General features: G+C 34.9%; 1 protein-coding gene across 1 annotated transcript; it reads left to right on the top strand.

Moving 5' to 3' along the window:
• Positions 1–5,850: 5,850 nt before the first annotated feature.
• Positions 5,851–10,013, top strand: LOC143067911 (uncharacterized). The gene is made up of 5 exons (XM_076241532.1): positions 5,851–6,411; positions 6,560–7,147; positions 7,453–7,713; positions 8,961–9,054; positions 9,644–10,013. Exons 3-5 carry the CDS (start codon positions 7,541–7,543, stop codon positions 9,935–9,937), a joined length of 561 nt encoding a protein of 186 aa, XP_076097647.1. The 5' UTR covers positions 5,851–6,411; positions 6,560–7,147; positions 7,453–7,540; the 3' UTR covers positions 9,938–10,013.
• The last annotated feature ends 8,347 nt before the right edge of the window (positions 10,014–18,360 follow it).

Genomic DNA, 18,360 nt, shown 5'->3' with positions numbered 1-18,360 from the left:
TATTAAAATTTCAAAAACTTTAACCACAGAGTGAATATTTGTGGACGCCGCCGACGACGACGGAATGTAGGATCGCTTAGTCTGGCTTTTTCGACTAAAGTCGAAGGCTCGACAAAAATGACAATATAGGACAAACAACCTCGCAATTTGTATTCATTTGAAAAAAAGTGATTGTCAATGACATAGATCTTGTAAATGTGGATAATATTATTATTATCTAATGGAATACATATACAATTGATTGAAATTTCTCAAATGATTCAATAGCTATACACTTTTAAGCCAATTTCAGCTGTATGACATATTACCATTGATTTTATACGTGAAACAATCCTGCTTTCTTCTCACAAGAACATTCCTGTCAATGTTTTGTTGCAGTCTTCCGTGTTTCAAGCAATATGTAATGACAGCATGCTAAAAATTGAAAGAACAACAGACAGACAGACAAAAGTACACAAAACACAACTTGGAAAATAAGATCTACTTCTATTCTTTATTGACTTTTAATTTTTAAACAATATATAGTTTACAAGTTGTATAGCGTTAACATACACATAAATAACAAACGTCAGAAATATAAGTCACATATTATACAGTTTGTGAGTTTCAGACTACATATGATAAACATAGGTCTTAAATATTATTCCTGCACTTAAATACATAGAGTAAGTACTTTCCTAAATTACAGAGTTCCTTAGTGTTTTCAACAGAAAGCAGTTGTACTAATTTATAAGTTGACGGTCTAGTCCAATAATATTTCTTGATAAACTTCTTACGTATATCATTATAATTTGTACATTGTAAACTAAAATGAAATTCATCCTCTACTACATTTTTATCACACATAATGCACATTCTACTATTTCTACTTATTCCATAAAAACGACCAGTTTCAATACACAGATTATGTGCGGTCAGGCGAATTCGCGTTATCCATTTACGAGCTATTACAGGAATGCATTTTTGTAAATAAAATTGTAATTCTACATTTGACACATTATACTTATATATTCTACACTTTTGTGATGTTTCGAGTGTGAAATGCAACTCTTGTTTAGCTTGATCATTTATTCGTTGTTTGGTTAATTGTGTATCGCTCACCTGACTCTACTTGGGTTTTTGAAATCATATAAAAACAGATAAAATTTGGCTACAAAGTAACAACACTTGGCCAGCACCTCACAAAGAAAGGACTATTCATGCTATGTTTGGTTTCATTCCATTCAGTGGTTCTCTAAAAGATGTCATTTGTATGCATTTCCCATAGGGTCCTATGTTAAACAAAGTCCCACCGCTGGCGGCCATCTTGGATGATAGATCAGCTACAAAGTAACATCACTTGGTCAGCACCTCATAAGGAACATTTATGCCATGTTTGGTTTCATTCCATTCAGTGGTTCTCTAAAAGAAGTCATTTGTATGAATTTCCCATAGGGTCCTATGTTAAACTAAGTCCCCCACTGGTGGTCATCTTGGATGATGGATCGGCTACAAAGTAACAACACTTGGTCAGCACCTCATAAGTAACCTTCATGCCATGTTTGGTTTCATTCCATTCAGTGGTTCTCTAAAAGAAGTCATTTGTATGCATTTCCCATAGGGTCCTATGTTAAAAAAAAAAATCCCCGCTGGCGGCCATCTTGGATGATGAATCGGCTACAAAGTAACAACACTCGGTCAGCACCTCATAAGGAACATTCATGTCATGTTTTGGTTTCATTTCATTCAGTGGTTCTCTAGAAGAAGTCATTTGAATGCATTTCCCATAGGGTCCTATGTTAAACTAAGTCCCCCGGTGGCGGCCATCTTGGATGATGGATCGGCTTCAAAGTAACAACACTTGGTCAGCACCTCATAAGGAACATTCATGTCATGTTTGGTTTCATTTCATTCAATGGTTCTCTAGAAGAAGTCATTTGTATGCATTTCCCATAGGGTCCTATGTTAAACTAAGTCCCCCGGTGGCGGCCATCTTGGATGATGGATCGGCTACAAAGTAACAACACTTGGTCAGCACCTCATAAGGAACATTCATGCCTTGTTTGGTTTCATTCCATTCAGTTCTCTAGAAGAAGTCATTTGTATGCATTTCCAATAGGGTCCCATGTTAAACTAAGTCCCCCGGTGGCGGCCATCTTGGATGATGGATCGGCTACAAAGTAACAACACTTGGTCAGCAACTCATAAGGAACATTCAAGCCATGTTTGGTTTCATTCCATTCAGTGGTTCTCTAGAAGAAGTTCAAAATGTAAAAAGTTAACGACGACGACGGACGACGGACGCCAAGTGACGAGAAAGGCTCACTTGGCCCTTTAGGTCAGGTGAGCTAAAAATAAACTATCCAAACAAAGTACCCATTGGTTGTCCCAATAATAATTCATACCAAGATCTTATAAAATTGTTGTAATACAAGTTGCCCAGTTTTTACATTTATTGCTATTTGCTACTAGTTCTTTGTAACATGACTTTATAATACAATTTTCTCTACCGTGAATTTTAGTCCATAATTTGAGCATCCTAAAATTTCGCTCATATAACAATGAAAATCATCCTAATTCATAATATACCATTACATTAGAAGTGGACCACTTGACACCTAGTTATGTTTTACAATAGTCCAAATGATTTTTTTTTCTACATTTGGTGCTCTATGAACACCCCAAACTTCACAACCATACATTAAAATACTACATACATAAGTGTCAAATAAACTTATAGAAGTAACAGTGTCCAGGTATAAGGATGATGCCTTTTGCCTCATACTAAACATAGCTTTTCTGCCTTGTTCAGCACATTGGTTTTGAGTAATATAAAATTTACAATTATAATGAAATAACATACCAAGATAACAAAAATGATCTACAATATTTAATGGTTTACCATTATAAATCCATGTCTCAGTAAGACCAATCTTCCCACCTTTACGAAAAACTACTATCTTTGTTTTTTTTTTTTTTTTGGTGTTAACTGAAAGACCCCATTTCTCAATATAACCAGATAAAGTATTTAACATATTTTGTAAGCCTTGGATTGATTCTGACATCAAAATCATATTATCAGCATACATTAATAAAAAAGTGTTATGTCCTGAAATTCAAGTCCACAGTTACCATTAATGATAAATTCATTCTCAAAGTCATTGACATAAAATGAAAATAAAATAGGGGAAAGAACTTCCCCTTGCATTAAGCCAAGATTATTTTAAAAGTATTTTGAATTAAATCCATCAAATCTAATACAAGATCTTGCATTGTTATACATTGATTTTAAAATATTAAACAATTTTCCTCTGATTCCTAATTTAGAAATCTTGTACCACAAACATAGACGAGCAACTGTATCAAACGCTTTTAAAAAGTCAACAAAGCAACAATATAATCTATTACCTTTACAAAAAGAATTTTGTATGACAGAATATAAACAAAACACAGCATCTACTGTACTGTAACCATTACGGAAACCAAATTGTGCATCAGATAAAATGTCGTTCATTGATACCCATTTTAATAATCAACTATTCAAAATAGTAGTGAATAGTTTACCTAGATTGCTGACAAGATTTTTACCACGGTAATTTGCTGGGTCGTTCGCATCCCCGGATTTAAAAACTGACACTAGTATAACATCAGACCAAGTGGACGGAAAATATCCAGAGCTCAAAACGGCGTCGAAAATAGTACATATATAAGGCAGCACAAGGTCCTTAAACTCAATGAAAAACTCGTTTAACAAACCATCTGGAACATGACTTATCTCGCATTTTAAGTTATGTATAGCTTTAATAAGTTCATCAATGGTTATATCTATATCCAGTTCTTCAAAAATTCACACATTATCTGGCATTTCTGGTGTTCTGTTGTGCTCTTTACTATCCGATACTAGAGTTGTAAAATATTTAAAAAAATCAGTTACTGTTAGATCACAGTTGACCTTTCTCCTTTTTTTGAATACAGAATAACATTTCTTAGGATTGGTCTTCCTTAATTTACAAAGGGTATCACCTTGTTGTCGCATATATATGTCTACGTTTATGTTCATAGTCTTTATATGTCTTCTTCACACGATTTAATTCAATATGATTTTTCTTTGATTTATTTCCATTAAATATAGACAAAGTTTTGCCGTAATTAACATAAAGTTCTTTACACTGTATATCAAATCAAGGCTTATCAATATGCTTATAGTGCTGCTTATGATTTCGTTTCATTTCAGTAACACTTGTCCGACTTCGTTGAAAAAATGGCGGCATAATGTCAATAAACTGATGGGTAAAATTGTTAACACATGAATCCATTTCATCCTGAGACTCAGCTTCTATATTCTGGAGTGTCGACTTTATATTTTCAGAGTTTATTAAAAGTGCATTACGACACATATCCTTATATTCCTCATTCCATCGAAAGAATTTGGATGCTTCAACATCCACAAAATTGGACTGTACACCATTACATTTTATAGAAAATTAGTCTTGAATTGAATATGTAAGGGTGCATGGTCACCGTATGTAGTAAAATTACAAGTTATGAATTTTGACACAATGTCGAAATTCCTTGATCTAGTTAATACATAGTCTATTACGCTCATACCTTTTGGGCCACTGTATGTATAATCATTAGCGAGACTACCTTCATGACGGCCGTTAAGAATTCGGAGACCACTACATTTACAAAGGTTGATGAGTTTTGTTCCACAGTCATTAGTTCCAGGATCAGGATTACTCCGGTCTGGTAAAGTCTCGTCAGCTACGTAAGCAAACAATTCACCAACCCTATCTAAAATACTATCATGTAATAAATCATTTTCTATAAAATCATTTAAATGAACAGTTCTTACATTAAAGTCACCAAAAACAAAAATATTCGGACATTCATCTGAGTACTTGATGATTTGTGTTTCCAGTTCATAGAATAAGTCCACATCATGTACCTTGAAAAAGGAAGATCTATATGGTGGTAAATATACATGACAAATCATATAGTCATTTTCTGTACCAGTTAGTTCTTTAGATATTTTCACCCATTCAAATGTTTCATAAGATATTTGAATTATTTTCACATATGAAGCAATAGATTTTTTAATCATTACAAAGAGACCACAACCTTGTTTATATTTCTTTTTTGACAATGGAATTGCATTAAGCCTCAGTCACACTGTCACGTTTCGACAGCTAGGTTTTAGTACGTGTAGAAATGCTACGTTTCATGGCATTTTTTTGTCATTTTTAACGGTCCGTACGTTTAACTAGGTTTACGCCACGTTTTGATACGTTCTTCTACGTATTGTTTCGTTTTGTTACGATTTGCTAGTTTTTTTTATAACTACAAGGGGTACGTTCTACTAGGTTTTAAGACGCTTCAGTACGTATAAACTACGTTTTACTACGGTTTACTACGTTTCACTACGTATTACTAGGGTTTAGTACGTTTCTAAATCGGTTCAACTACGCTTTTGCACGATTTCCTACGATTTAGCAAGTTTATTGCACGCAGTATCACGTGTCACTACGCTGTGATCACTTATCATGAAACGGCATCATTATTCAATAAAATTTAGAAAGGACAGAGATGCAAAGAGGGAGCAGAGTAACTAAAACAAATCTGGAGACATTAAGGGACGACATCAAAAGATCAATGTAAGATAAAAAACTTAATTCAAATAGTTTGGGGGTGGGGGGGTTGAACTGCTGCAAGATTTGGTTATCCGACATTGATTTTTACATATATCCATATGGGTCAATCAATTTTTCCCAAATTAAGTTAATAGGGGGGTAGGGGGGTCAGTGAAAAAACTATTTGAATTAAGTTTTTTATCCTTCATTGAACTTTTGATGTCGTCCCTAATAGAGGTACACTTTATAATTATTAATACATCTGTCATTGTAATTAAATTATTTTGTTCCCATTTTATGGTCTAAAAATTTAGATTTTTTGTACTCAAAAGAAAGATTTTATTGTTTTTTCTTTCAGATAAGATTTTTGTTGAGTGGATACATGAATCATGAAAAAACATTTAAAGCTTTGGTTAGAACATTGTCAATGCTTTCCCTTTTATAATAATTGCTCTTTTGAAATATTCTACGTTGCACATTGTCCGTTTTAAATCCAATTTTCCTCTTACCGGTATTTGATTTATCTTTTAGTGTGTTTCAAACCAGACCGTTCTGATGAGGACCAGATGCAGAGGAAGGGGTCGTGGTGGGCGTGGCAGAGGCCGCATAGTTAGTGTGGCGCCTGAGACTGAAACAACTAATACACAAGAAACAAATGAGCAAACACAAAATAGTGATACTGAACAGCCAGCTAATACCAATAAAGAGAAGCGCAAAAGAAGCAAGCCATTAGAAATACCACAAGAAAAGCAGGATAAGTTGGCAGATTGGTATAGAGAAAACGAACCTCTATACAACAAAGGTACATGTATTTATTTGCTATAATTTAAAATATTAATACGGAGAATAAATGTCAAAAGATGTTAACCCCACCAGTAGACATAGATAAACTTACAGCATGGTCTTTATATTTAAAAATCAATGTGACCGATTTTTTTCTTCTCTTTCAGCTCATTATCAGTACAAAGATACTGCTCTCAAAAATACACGATGGCAAGCAAAAGCTAATGAGCTAGGGGTAGAGGATTGGAAGACTCTCAGGACATGGGTTGAGTCAATGAGATCTCAGCTCGGAAGACTGACACGAGAAGGCAATAAATCTGGTTCAGGCAGAAAAGATGATACTCAAAGAGACAAATGGATCAAAGAAAAATTTGGCTTCTTGGGTCCACATATTGCCAGAATAGAAACCAGAGGAGGAATAAACGTGTGCAATACAGTTTTCTATTACTTAATATTTCAGTTCACTTTTTTTTACCTTTTATTGTTATTTCCTTTGTTGAATTCCCGTACCTTTTTTCTTTTTCTAAATGATACTTAATGTTCTGATTCTACGAAATTCATTTTACAGCTGTTTCATTTCAAACGTTTGACTTTATCTCGATATATCTTGTACGAATACATAAATAATGTTCCGATTATGACTGAATATTTCAACTGAAAGAGAAACTCAAGGCAAAATACGGAACAGATGCTTGCGTCGATTCTCCCAGTGAACATGAGGACGAAGAGGAAAGTCAAGAAGACGATGAAAGAAGGTCAGTAACCATTTACTTCTTTGTATAATTAGTTAAATTGAAACTATATCTTCACATCAGGACTTATTATAATGTTTTGGTCCGTCCGTCCGTCCGTCCATCACACTTACATTTGTAAATACTTTTCAGTTAAAAGTAATTGTATCGGATTGATTGTGCTTCCGGCATTTCTTGTTTTCTTGTTATGAGATAGGGTGTCAAGCCAGTCAAGGTCGTTCAAAACCCACCGTAGTAGTAGAGATAGGGTGTCTTTTTGTATTGTTTAGAACAAAAAATACAACTTTCATCGTTTTTTTTTTCTTTAGATCGCAATGTAATCTTGAGGAGACGTCCAGCACAATAGATATTCCCTCTCCTATAGTTACAACAAAAACGAAAAAGAAATACCAGAAGATGCAATCTCCAGTTGAAAAAGACATCCAGGAAGCAATAAAACAGTCTTCTGAATTACAGAAACAAGTGCAGGCTAAGCTGGCTAGTCACGCGGACATGACACCCGAAAGGCAGAACTGGGGACATTGGATGGTCAGCATTCTTCCAGGTATTGACGACAGATTGTGGGGGAGGTATGCTATGCTTTTGTATGTTAATGTTTTGTTACTTGATGAATGTGTACTATACACGGCCAAATACGCTATATAAAAATCGTGTATCATCGAGCAGAGGGTCTATTCTGATTTTTTAGGAGGAAAAACATAACTCCACGGTGCAGTGCAACAACTTTTTGATGTACTGTAGCAGCTTTAAAATTGAACACCATACAAATCGTTTAAGCCTGGTACCAACATCCTGTGTCCGATGATACGCTATGGTAATGGGCCATTACAGTTAATATCTGCTACAGGGGGATGGATGGTCAATTCTGAGGGGTGTAAAATTTATACATCTTAGGGGTGAAATTTTGGGTATTTTCATCTGACACGTACACTTATACGCAAAAAACTTCTAAGGGTCTTGCAGCAGTAAATAATTAGAAATAATTACATCTTAGGGGGTACAAAAATGGCTATGTCAGATCTTAGGGGTGCTTTGGAATGTAGACAGTTTCGTATCATGCATTATCTGGTATTGTATTTAAAATTCTGATGGGTACAATCCTTGCAGTAAAAAATTCTGATAGTTCATTTTCCCCCATGAAAGCCCATCCACCCAATATGAACAGAAACACTACATCTGATAGGTCTTAATTATTAGATCTGATAGGTAGTTTTTCATGATGTTTTTTTTTCTGATAGGTATAAAATAAAATCTCCCCATCCATCCCCACCTATCAGAAATTAACTGGAATGGCCCAATGACATTAGTTTTTATACCCCGCCACACGAAGTCGCAAGGCATTGTGTAATACCCTTCGTAAAAAACGTTTGGTTGAGTGTCCGTTCGTCTGCGTATTGCCTGTCTGTCTGCTCTTTCGTCCGCTTGTCCATCTGTCCGTCCGTCATCGACTGTTACCAAGTAGTCAATTAAGAACGAATCCATAATTTTTATTGAAACTTTGCTCAATTGTTGAGTACTAAACAGAGAGCTTTTACAAGTTTAATGTTAAGATATATCGAAAACTTGGTTTTTAAGTTAAGCCGTTTTGAAATGAAACTTTGAAGTTATTGAGTGATTTTCATGAAACTTTGCAAAAATATTATATGTAAAGATTGGTGTTTATCAAACTTCAGTATGATTCGTTTTCAATTATTTTCCTCACACTTTCTCAAAAGAATGAGATGTATCAAAAATAATCCATTATAGCTATATTTTACATTAATATGATATTGATTCTCACTTTTTAAATGAATTTATATCAAATTTTTGCTTTCAGGTTTAAAAGAGAGAGTATGGATCTATTGGACAGATTTCAAAATGAAAGTAAGGAGCTACGCAGCCGTGATAAACAACGTCTTCAGCAACTGCAGGTATATTATTCACATATTATTTACTAGTACTAGTATTGTGTTAAGACTGAAAGGTCAGAACATGTTTCGAAATACACATTTCTTTAGTTCACCTGCATATTTTGGATGCCTCGTGTTGTAATTACTCTCAGGTAATTGCTGCATTTTGAAATTGTCATGCGTCCGGTCATATATATATATATATTTATATATACTACGTATATTAAAACGATATGGTTACAGAATTGGATCCAGGAATTTAGAAAGGGGCGTAGACTATATTTTGTTGGCGAGCGGAGCGAGGCGAAATTGTTTTTTTTTTTGCTAAAATCACGTAAAAAGGGGGGGAAGTACAAATAAAGGGGGCGTACGCCCTCTATGCCCCCCCCCCCTGAATCCGCCACTGCTGTGTATCCTTGACTTAGGAACTGGGATTTATTTATCTTTAAGAAATCGGCATTACCGAACAAGGCAACAGTACCCCGTACAGTTATGTTAATTATCCTTCCTTGAAACCCCGCATAACCCCAGTTCTAGTACCTAATTCCAACGCCGATGATACACAGTTGATCAAACTTGTTTATATGGTCATGTTTTTTTGTTGTTGCAGGGATTCACTGGTCAACAATCTGCATTGGATGTTCCCATGGGCAGCTTCTGTAATCAATCAAGTAATGTTGGGTACCTACCTGCATGGCAGCAGCAATATCAGCTACCTGGACAGGACGTCGCCTTTCTGCAAAACCGGTCTAAAACTCAAGCAAACATTGAACCTATAAGAGCACATTCTGCTCCACCTGTTACATGCGCACAAGATATTACAACATCAAGTATTGCCAGTGTAATAATGCAATCGGATTCAATAAACGTTGATTCACCCTCATCGTCACTTTTCTCATTATAAACTTATTCATACCAGGAACCGTACAGGTGTTTTAAAGTTTTATATGAATGACATTAAAAGACGACTCTATTATGTAGACAGTCTGTTTTTTTCATGTATTATGACAGTTGTCTGTAAAATTAAAAGTTTTTTTGTTTGGGTGATTATTTTGTTGGTTAATATAAAAAAAGAAGATGTGGTGTAATTGCCAATGAGACAACTCTACACAAGAGACCAAATGACACAGAAATTAACAACTATGGGTCATCGTATGGCCTTCAACATTGAGCAAAGTCCATACCGCATAGTCAGCTATAAGAGGACCCGAAATGACAAATGTAAAACAATTCGAACGAAAAAAAAACTAACGGCCTTATTTATATTAATGTACAAATAAATGAACGAAAAACAATATGTAACACAGCAACAAACGACAACCACTGAGTTACAGGCTCTTGACTTGGGACAGGCACATGCATACATGATGCGGCGGGGTTAAATATGTTAGCGGGATCCCAAAGTTTTTTTTTTATTTTGATTTGTCTTGTTGTTTTAGTGTTATAATAATGAAATTTTCAATTTATCCTAAGTATGCTGACCCATGCGTGCCATTGTTTTTAAAAGACCAGAAATCTGGTATTGATAGAAGAATTTCTTAAAGTTTAATTACATGTATCATGATAATATTTTTTGATACATTCAAAGTTAAATAAACAAAAGTACAAATCATATACTTATCATTCAAATATACTACGATAAGACAGTTAAAAAACGTTATTGAACCATTCGTTCTTGCCATGGAACTTTTCCTGCAGGTGACGAATAATAGTGTTTAAGATACAGTCTTTGTTGTTTTGCTGCCTTGCTAGGATAGTTGCGATCTTGCACATCATCAATGTCCTTCAGGTTTGTTTCGTCTCGCCAAGCTCCAGGTAAAAGATGGTGGTTCTCGTCTTCTCTGTCTAACAAAATGTTCTGATCACCTGGATATCTTATCCTCATCATATTGTGCAGATAAACACAGGCCAGAATAATGGATACGACATTGTTAGGCTCTTGCTTTCAAGTTGAAAGTAAGCATTGAAATCGATTTGCAAGTATCCCAAATGCGTTTTCAACAACTCTTCGTGATCGCGATAGCCTGTAGTTAAAAACTCTCTCTTCAAGGGTCATTTTCCTCCTAGAAAAGGGCTTCATTAGCCAACTTCTGAGGGCGAACGCGTCGTCACCAACGATGAAGTACGGAATGTCTTTGTCATCATTCGGAAGAGGCTCTGCTTTTGGTATGTGCATATTCTCATCAATTATATGATTTTTTAAGTCTGACTGATTCCAAATTTGTGCATCAGAGCAAGCACCTGGTGCGCCAACGTTAACCCATTTGAATTTATAATTAGCGTCTACTAAGCCCATTAGAACTATAGAATGGAATCCTTTATAATTATAGTATTTAGAACCACCACCAGCCGGACATTTGATAGCAACGTGTTTCCCATCTAGTGCACCTAGCACATGATGAAACTGCCACATATCACTAAATTCTTGCGAAATGGCTAGCCATTCAGCTTCTTCCGTAGGTGTGTTGATAACATCTTCAGCATACTCGGAAATAATTGCTTCACAGACTTGTACTACAAGATTGGATATCGTGTTGTGCGGCACTCTAAATAAATACATAAGTGAATGATAACTGTCTCCGGTGGCTAGATATCGAAGGGTTATTGCTACTTTAAGACCAACTGGTAATGCCTTTCGGTACCACGTGTCTTTCTTTTGTAGCCTTGGTGTTAATCTATTAACAATTTCCTGAAACATGGTTGGATCAACTCTCAAAAAGTTTTTGAAAGAAACGGTGTCTTCACATCCCAATTCATCCAACAGCTGTGCATAAAAACCAAACTGAGATCTTCTACCTATCCAATCCCTTACCCATACCGTGCGCACTCTGCGATCTATTCGTTTATGTCTATGTCTGTTTAACAACATTCTCAATTTCAAAATGTGATTGTGTATCAATAATCCATAATTTGTCATTTCCATCCGTTGTCTGTCCATCTTGCTGTAAGACTGACAAACTATTTTAGCAAATGGCGAGAAATATAGATACACGTGGTTTGATTATACGTAGAAGAAGGTAATCATGCGTAGTAATACGCATCGATACGTAATAATGCCTAGAACAACGTGATGAAACCTATTAATGCGTACCATGAAGCGTAATATACCGTACAAAAACCTAATGCAACGTGGCAGATACGTACTTAAACGTAATAACACTAGAGTGATTATAATCAAATACGTTTTAGAACGTATCAGGTACGTTTCTAATACGCATTTCTACGTTCCTTCTACGTTTTACTGAGCTTTTCTACGTTAGTACTACGTTTTCATTTTTAGTCACGTTTGTATTGTGCAGACCAATACAAACGGCACCGATCACGTATCAATCTACGCATAACTACGTATATAGCCGTTTTAAGTACGGATCGATACGATTCACTACGGATATTGCCGTTTCGCTACGTTTTGAAAACGTAGCAAAACGGGATAGCCGAAACGTGACAGTGTGACTGGGGCTTTACAAATAAACTCATTATTTTCCGAATCACATGTATTATTTATCCAACATTCTTCTAAAAACACAATATCATAAGTGCACACAATTTTTTTAAATTTTACATCTTTAATTTTCGGCTCAAACCCACCATTTCCATTCCATGATAAACATTTGATATTTGTAACTGAAATTTCCGACGGATCCTGTGCCGTGTTCATATCACTATGAATTTCACTACCGGCAACGGTATCATTTTCAATATTTACAGACTCACTTGTTTGTTTTTTTAATTTCCTCTTTTTGGCGTTTTCAATGGCCACTTCAATTGGCTCACCTGAATAAACTACATCTCCAATAACTAATTTATCACGAATTGACACTGCCTTAACATCACCCTCTCTAGCTTTTTTTAACAACGGAATAAGGGATTTTCTCTTGTCCATCACTGACTTTTGATACTGATCCGTAGTTGAAATAGTCTCCCCCTTTAATTTATAACTATTCTTTCGAATACCATCACGTTTTTGCCTATCGTTAAATTTTACCAGAATTGGCCTCGAACGCTCCTTCCCAATATCATGTTCGTTTGAGGGTTCAGCCTTCTTTCCAAGTCGAAATGCAGGTTTTATACAAAGATCATTATGGATCGCCAGGTTATTTTCGCACACGTTTAACGAGATCAGCGCAATTTTCCTCTGTAACCTCTTTTATACCGTGAAATAATAAATTATCACGCATTGATTCGCGCTGGATTGTTTCTAAATCACTGTTTAACCTTTCAATTGCTTTGGCAATTTTATTCAAGTTTTCTTTGGATTCGGCTAGATTTTTAGATTCGGTTTTCATGGAATCAAATTCTTTACGTAGTGACGCACATTCGTAGGTAAGTTTCTTCAAATCTGATTCCATTTTTTTTTTTTGTTTTTTCGTGGATTTTTATGTTCTCTTCAAATGATTTCGAAATGAAAGATTGGCTATTTTCTACCTCATTTACACGCTTGGAGAGATGAACCATATCACTTTTCATATCTGTCACTTTTCGGTCAATATTAGTTACATAGCTTTTAATGTCATCAATACTTTTCATTTTTACTGATAACGCATCAAATTTAGTCATTAAATCAGCTGCCCATAATGGAGGGTTAACTACCTACCGGTGCTGGTGTATGGCATGGAAAAAAGGGGGTACCATCTGCGATTGCTGGGTCGGTGAAGTAACAAAAGGAGAAGCCATCATTTTCATAGGCATATTTTGATAGTTACTAGTCATATTGTTCATATTATTCATGTAGGGCTGGCTAGACATGTTATTGTTCATTGGAAATGTTTGTTGTGAATATGTAATGGCGGACAAATCAAACACACCCACGTTTGGCTCGTTTTTATCCTTGCTTTTAGTTCGCATTTTCTTTTTCTTTGTTTGACAGGACTCCTGTGGTGAATGCCATTTGAGACTAACAAACCATTTAAATACCATAATACCGCTCAGAGTCTTCTATAATAGTTACTGTACATTTTTTGCGGAGCCGGTGTAAACAAACTGCCATACAACAAGGGAGATCATTCAGAAGACAGAACAATTCCATAACATCTGTCCCTATATAAATACAAAATAAAATATAGGGAGATGTGGTATAATTGCCAATGAGACAACTATATACACCAAAGGTAGAATAATGTGGATGAAAGCAATTATAGGCGGTTGCAGTCTTCAACAATGAGAACAAATATTACATATACGTTTGTTTCGTATGGAACAAATACTGTAATATATGTATATGTTCTAGTGGAAATTAAATTCCCGAATATTTCTTACGTTTGAAACGTATACATGTATTATGAAGGAATTCAATGCCATCCTGACTCGGGACAGTTACATATAGAATGACATTGTGTTAATATTGCTAACTGTTGCCTGGCATTTTATCTTACAAACAAATGTTAGAAAAATTATCTAATTAATTTTCCAATAAAAATTTAACGATATAGCGAACATTTAGATTCTGTTCCAGAATAAATAGTTTCATTTTAAATTATCAATATTTAAACACAAAAAGGTTAACGGTCTCGCCACACACAGTCTCGGTGGAGAATTATAATAATTTCTTTCTCTGTTGTGAATGAAGTATAAAGAAGCATAATCCATTATTGAATTTACAGTCAATTAATTAATTATAATGCATATATAAAAATAGAAGCTGGTGTTCTGTTATATCAAATAATGAAAGTTTTGGCATCTTCAGATTACATACCATCCCATTGCTTTAAAGAAATTTAATATAAATGTATGTTACAGTGTCGTTCAATCTGGCAAATTCATTTTTCATTTAGAAAAAAATCTCAATTTAAAAATGTCATATTAATCTACTATATCTGTTATGAGATGTTCGCCTAATTTTGTTCATCCCTTGGTATTTTTTTCATTTTATAGGGCCTTGATTGCCAAGGCAACTAAGTAATTCACTCAAAAGATTGTTTGATAAAATTTTATTACGTTGATGATACCTTTGACCTATCCTATTTACCCTGACAAATGAGGGTAAATAGGATAGGAGCAGACATTTTATCTTGCAACAAGTCACCCACAGATGCATCAACGAGTTGTTGAGGGTTGTAAGGGTTCTTAACGTGCACAGCGCATAGCACTCTCTCTCCACGACAAATCAGATTTAACCTTCTCATTCTGATCAAACGTGGCTGCGTACTTGTACATCCCACACAACAAAACGGACACCCACTTTGTCGGAAGAAGGCCAAAAGTGACCATATTTATATTTCCCAGTCACCCTTTTGAAAAAGGAGAAAATAAATGTATAGAATTATCATATATATAAAGGCAACAGTAGTATACCGCTGTTCAAAATTCATAAATCGATAGAAAAAAAAAACAAATCCGGGCTACAAACCAAAACCGTGGGAAATGTATCAAATATAAGAGAACTTCGACACAACAGAGACACAACACCGAAATGTAAGACACACAGAAACGAACTATAATGTAACAATGGCCATTTTCCTGACTTGGTACAGAGCATTTTATGAAAAAATAGTGGATTGAACCTGGTTTTGTGGCATGCCAAACCTCCCGCTTTAATGGCCTTTTATATAGAATTATCATATAATCATCATATATACAATTCAAATTCGACTGAATTAACAACTCAACTTTCAAAGTTAAATGTAATTCTTTAATCTTTTTAACACTTGGATTAGCTTAATCAAAATCATATAAAGACTGACGTGCTTCTATGTAAATTACTTTCTACTTAATGCACTTAAACCTCCTTTCAAGAGGAAGAACAATAATACTATAAAACATGACAAGAAAACGACACTTAATGCCAGATGTTATAACTAATCTTCTATAGAGCCAACAGCAATTTACCAACTAATAAAATATTGCAAAAAGATATTAGGAAATCAATATTTATATCTGTAATACCGTTGGGTGTTGTTTTACTCTTTGACACCTCAAATAAATGAATATTTTGAGTAAATAGCTGTAGTCTCATGTCCTGTAACACAATAAGTTGTCATGACTGTAATATATTTATGAACTCCTCTTGCATACAATGATATAAACCTGTTGTAACTACTGATTTGTTTATCTTGTGCGAAGCAGACTTAGTTCCCAGGACAATATATTAAGATGGTCTCATACACGTTCTTTGCTATGTTCAATGAACTTTTATAACCTCGCTCGCCAAAAGGCATTGGTGGGCTTTTTTTTTTTTTTTTTTGCTTTGAGGGATGTATATATACGCATACACGTCTCGACTGTTTGGGGACATTGTCTTCGAAACATGTGTGAAAGAATAAATAGACAAATCACCTTTGGTTTTGGAGTGTAGTTGTACCTGTAGAAAACTTATTTCTAACGGGATAGCACATCTCATTTTTACGGAAATGTTGTTAACCGTGCCAGAAAATTTAGAAACGATCCTGGTAAACTTGTCGATCCTTTAAATAAACTTATTCTAAAAGGTTACCAATTCAACACTGTAATACAATCATTGAATATTGTTTTTATTGGTATAAATATTGATTTTGTTATTAGTAAATTAAAAGAAAACTTAATATTACTTGTATGTTATATACATAGTATACACATTCATGGATCTACAATCTGTCGATACCTGTATCTTGGTATTGCACAAGGTCATGATTTTTCTCTGACTGTTTATGACGTCTTTACACGAAATCTATTGGATGTTGGATGTGTACGGATTGATAATTGAGTCTTAGATGCATGATTTTTATGAATTGCTAGAGGCTTTGAACTACCTTTCAGTTAACAGCGAGCACTCTCAGATCTGTACCTAGTGTCTTTTGTTGTTGGGATGTACAAGTACTCATCCTCGTCCACTTGTATTTTTGTCCATCTGATGATTTAAACCTTTTTCAACTGATTTATATAGTTCGTTCTTATGTTGTACTGTTATATCACTGTCCCAGATAAGGGGAGGGTTGGGATCCCGCTCACATGTTTAATCTCGCCTCATTCTGTATGTATGTGCCTGTTCCATGTCAGGAGCCTGTAATTCAGTTGTTGTCGTTTGTTTATGTGTTACATATTTGTTATTCGTTCATTTTTTGTACATAAATTAGGCCGTTAGTTTTCTCGTTTGAATTGTTTTACATTGCCATTTCGGGGCCTTTTATAGCAGACTATGCGGCATGGGCTTTGCTCATTGTTAAATGCCACACGCTGACCTATAGTTGTTATTTTCTGTTTTATTTTGGTCTCTTGTGGAGAATTGTCTCATTGGCAATCATACCACATCTTCTTTTTTATACTTACAAAAGCGTCAACAACAACAATGATTGGCTGTGTGGGACAGACACGTCTTATCTAAATTGGAACGTATATACTGGAGCTTGTGGCATCCCATTTAATTAGTAAGGGACGTCTGTTCAGCTGTGATATAGATAAATATAATTTACATTTTTTTCATGTAAACAGTCATGTTTATGCACCTGTTCTATGTCAGAAACCTGTTTTTCGATGTTGTCGTTTGTTGGTGAGTTTTTTCTCGTTTCTTTCATAAATTCGATTGTTGGTTTTCCTGTTTCAATTATTTTACACTAGTCAATTTGAACCCTTTTATAGAAGAAGGCGAAAGATACCAGAGAGACATTCAAACTCATAAGTCGAAAATAAAACGACAATGCCATAACTAGAAAGGAGAATGACAAACAGACAAACAATAGTCATGCCACAAAATACAACATAAAAAAACTAACGACTCCCACGTTTTGGGTTTCCTTACAAACAGGAAAAGTTCTGTTAATTATATTTTTATACCCCAGTCAACTTTTAAAGTTCATATATGATTAAATAAACTTATTTATTGTATATGACCGTATGCTGATCTTTAAATGCTTTTAAAGTGTCTGTATTTGTGTGTATGTGGAAGTGGAATTCTGTTTCGAAGACATGTGCTTCAGCCTTTGTGTTATTATCAAAACTCAAATATCTATTGAGAATTGAAAATAGCGATATCACAAAATGTGAAGAAAAAATGATGTTTTTTTTTTTTTTTTTGTCTAGTACAAACCATAAACATATTCTTCGGTTTGTGCATTGGATTTTTATTTTGTCATGGTTATAATGTCCTGTATTTAAAAATAAACTGTACTAATCACTCCAAAAGGAGTAAGATTTTCTGGGAAAACAATGACTTACCACTTGTTGCCACAATCTTGTCCTCGTTTCATCATTGTGATAACGAATGCAACTTATCACTGAGTGCTACATGCAACCAACGTCACAAAGCTGGTGTCACCAGTTGAGAATGAGTTGTTTATATTGTACCCTCCAGGTACACCTAAGTTAACCCGAATGTTGGTGGAGTTTGAATTCTCTAATCTTTAGTTTTTGAATTAG

The sequence above is a fragment of the Mytilus galloprovincialis genome, chromosome 3 (genome assembly GCF_965363235.1).
Source record: "Mytilus galloprovincialis chromosome 3, xbMytGall1.hap1.1, whole genome shotgun sequence".
NCBI classification, from domain to species: Eukaryota; Metazoa; Mollusca; class Bivalvia; order Mytilida; family Mytilidae; genus Mytilus; species Mytilus galloprovincialis.
Note: the sequence above shows the minus strand (reverse complement) of the source record. Positions and strands in the feature narration are given on the sequence as shown.

Excerpts from the sequence above, each read along its gene's own strand:
- LOC143067911 (XM_076241532.1), top strand. The coding sequence starts at position 7,541 with ATGCAATCTCCAGTTGAAAAAGACATCCAGGAAGCAATAAAACAGTCT. Across the intron at positions 7,714-8,960 it reads GACGACAGATTGTGGGGGAG|GTTTAAAAGAGAGAGTATGG; the intron begins GTATGCTATGCT and ends TTTTGCTTTCAG. Across the intron at positions 9,055-9,643 it reads AACGTCTTCAGCAACTGCAG|GGATTCACTGGTCAACAATC; the intron begins GTATATTATTCA and ends TTGTTGTTGCAG.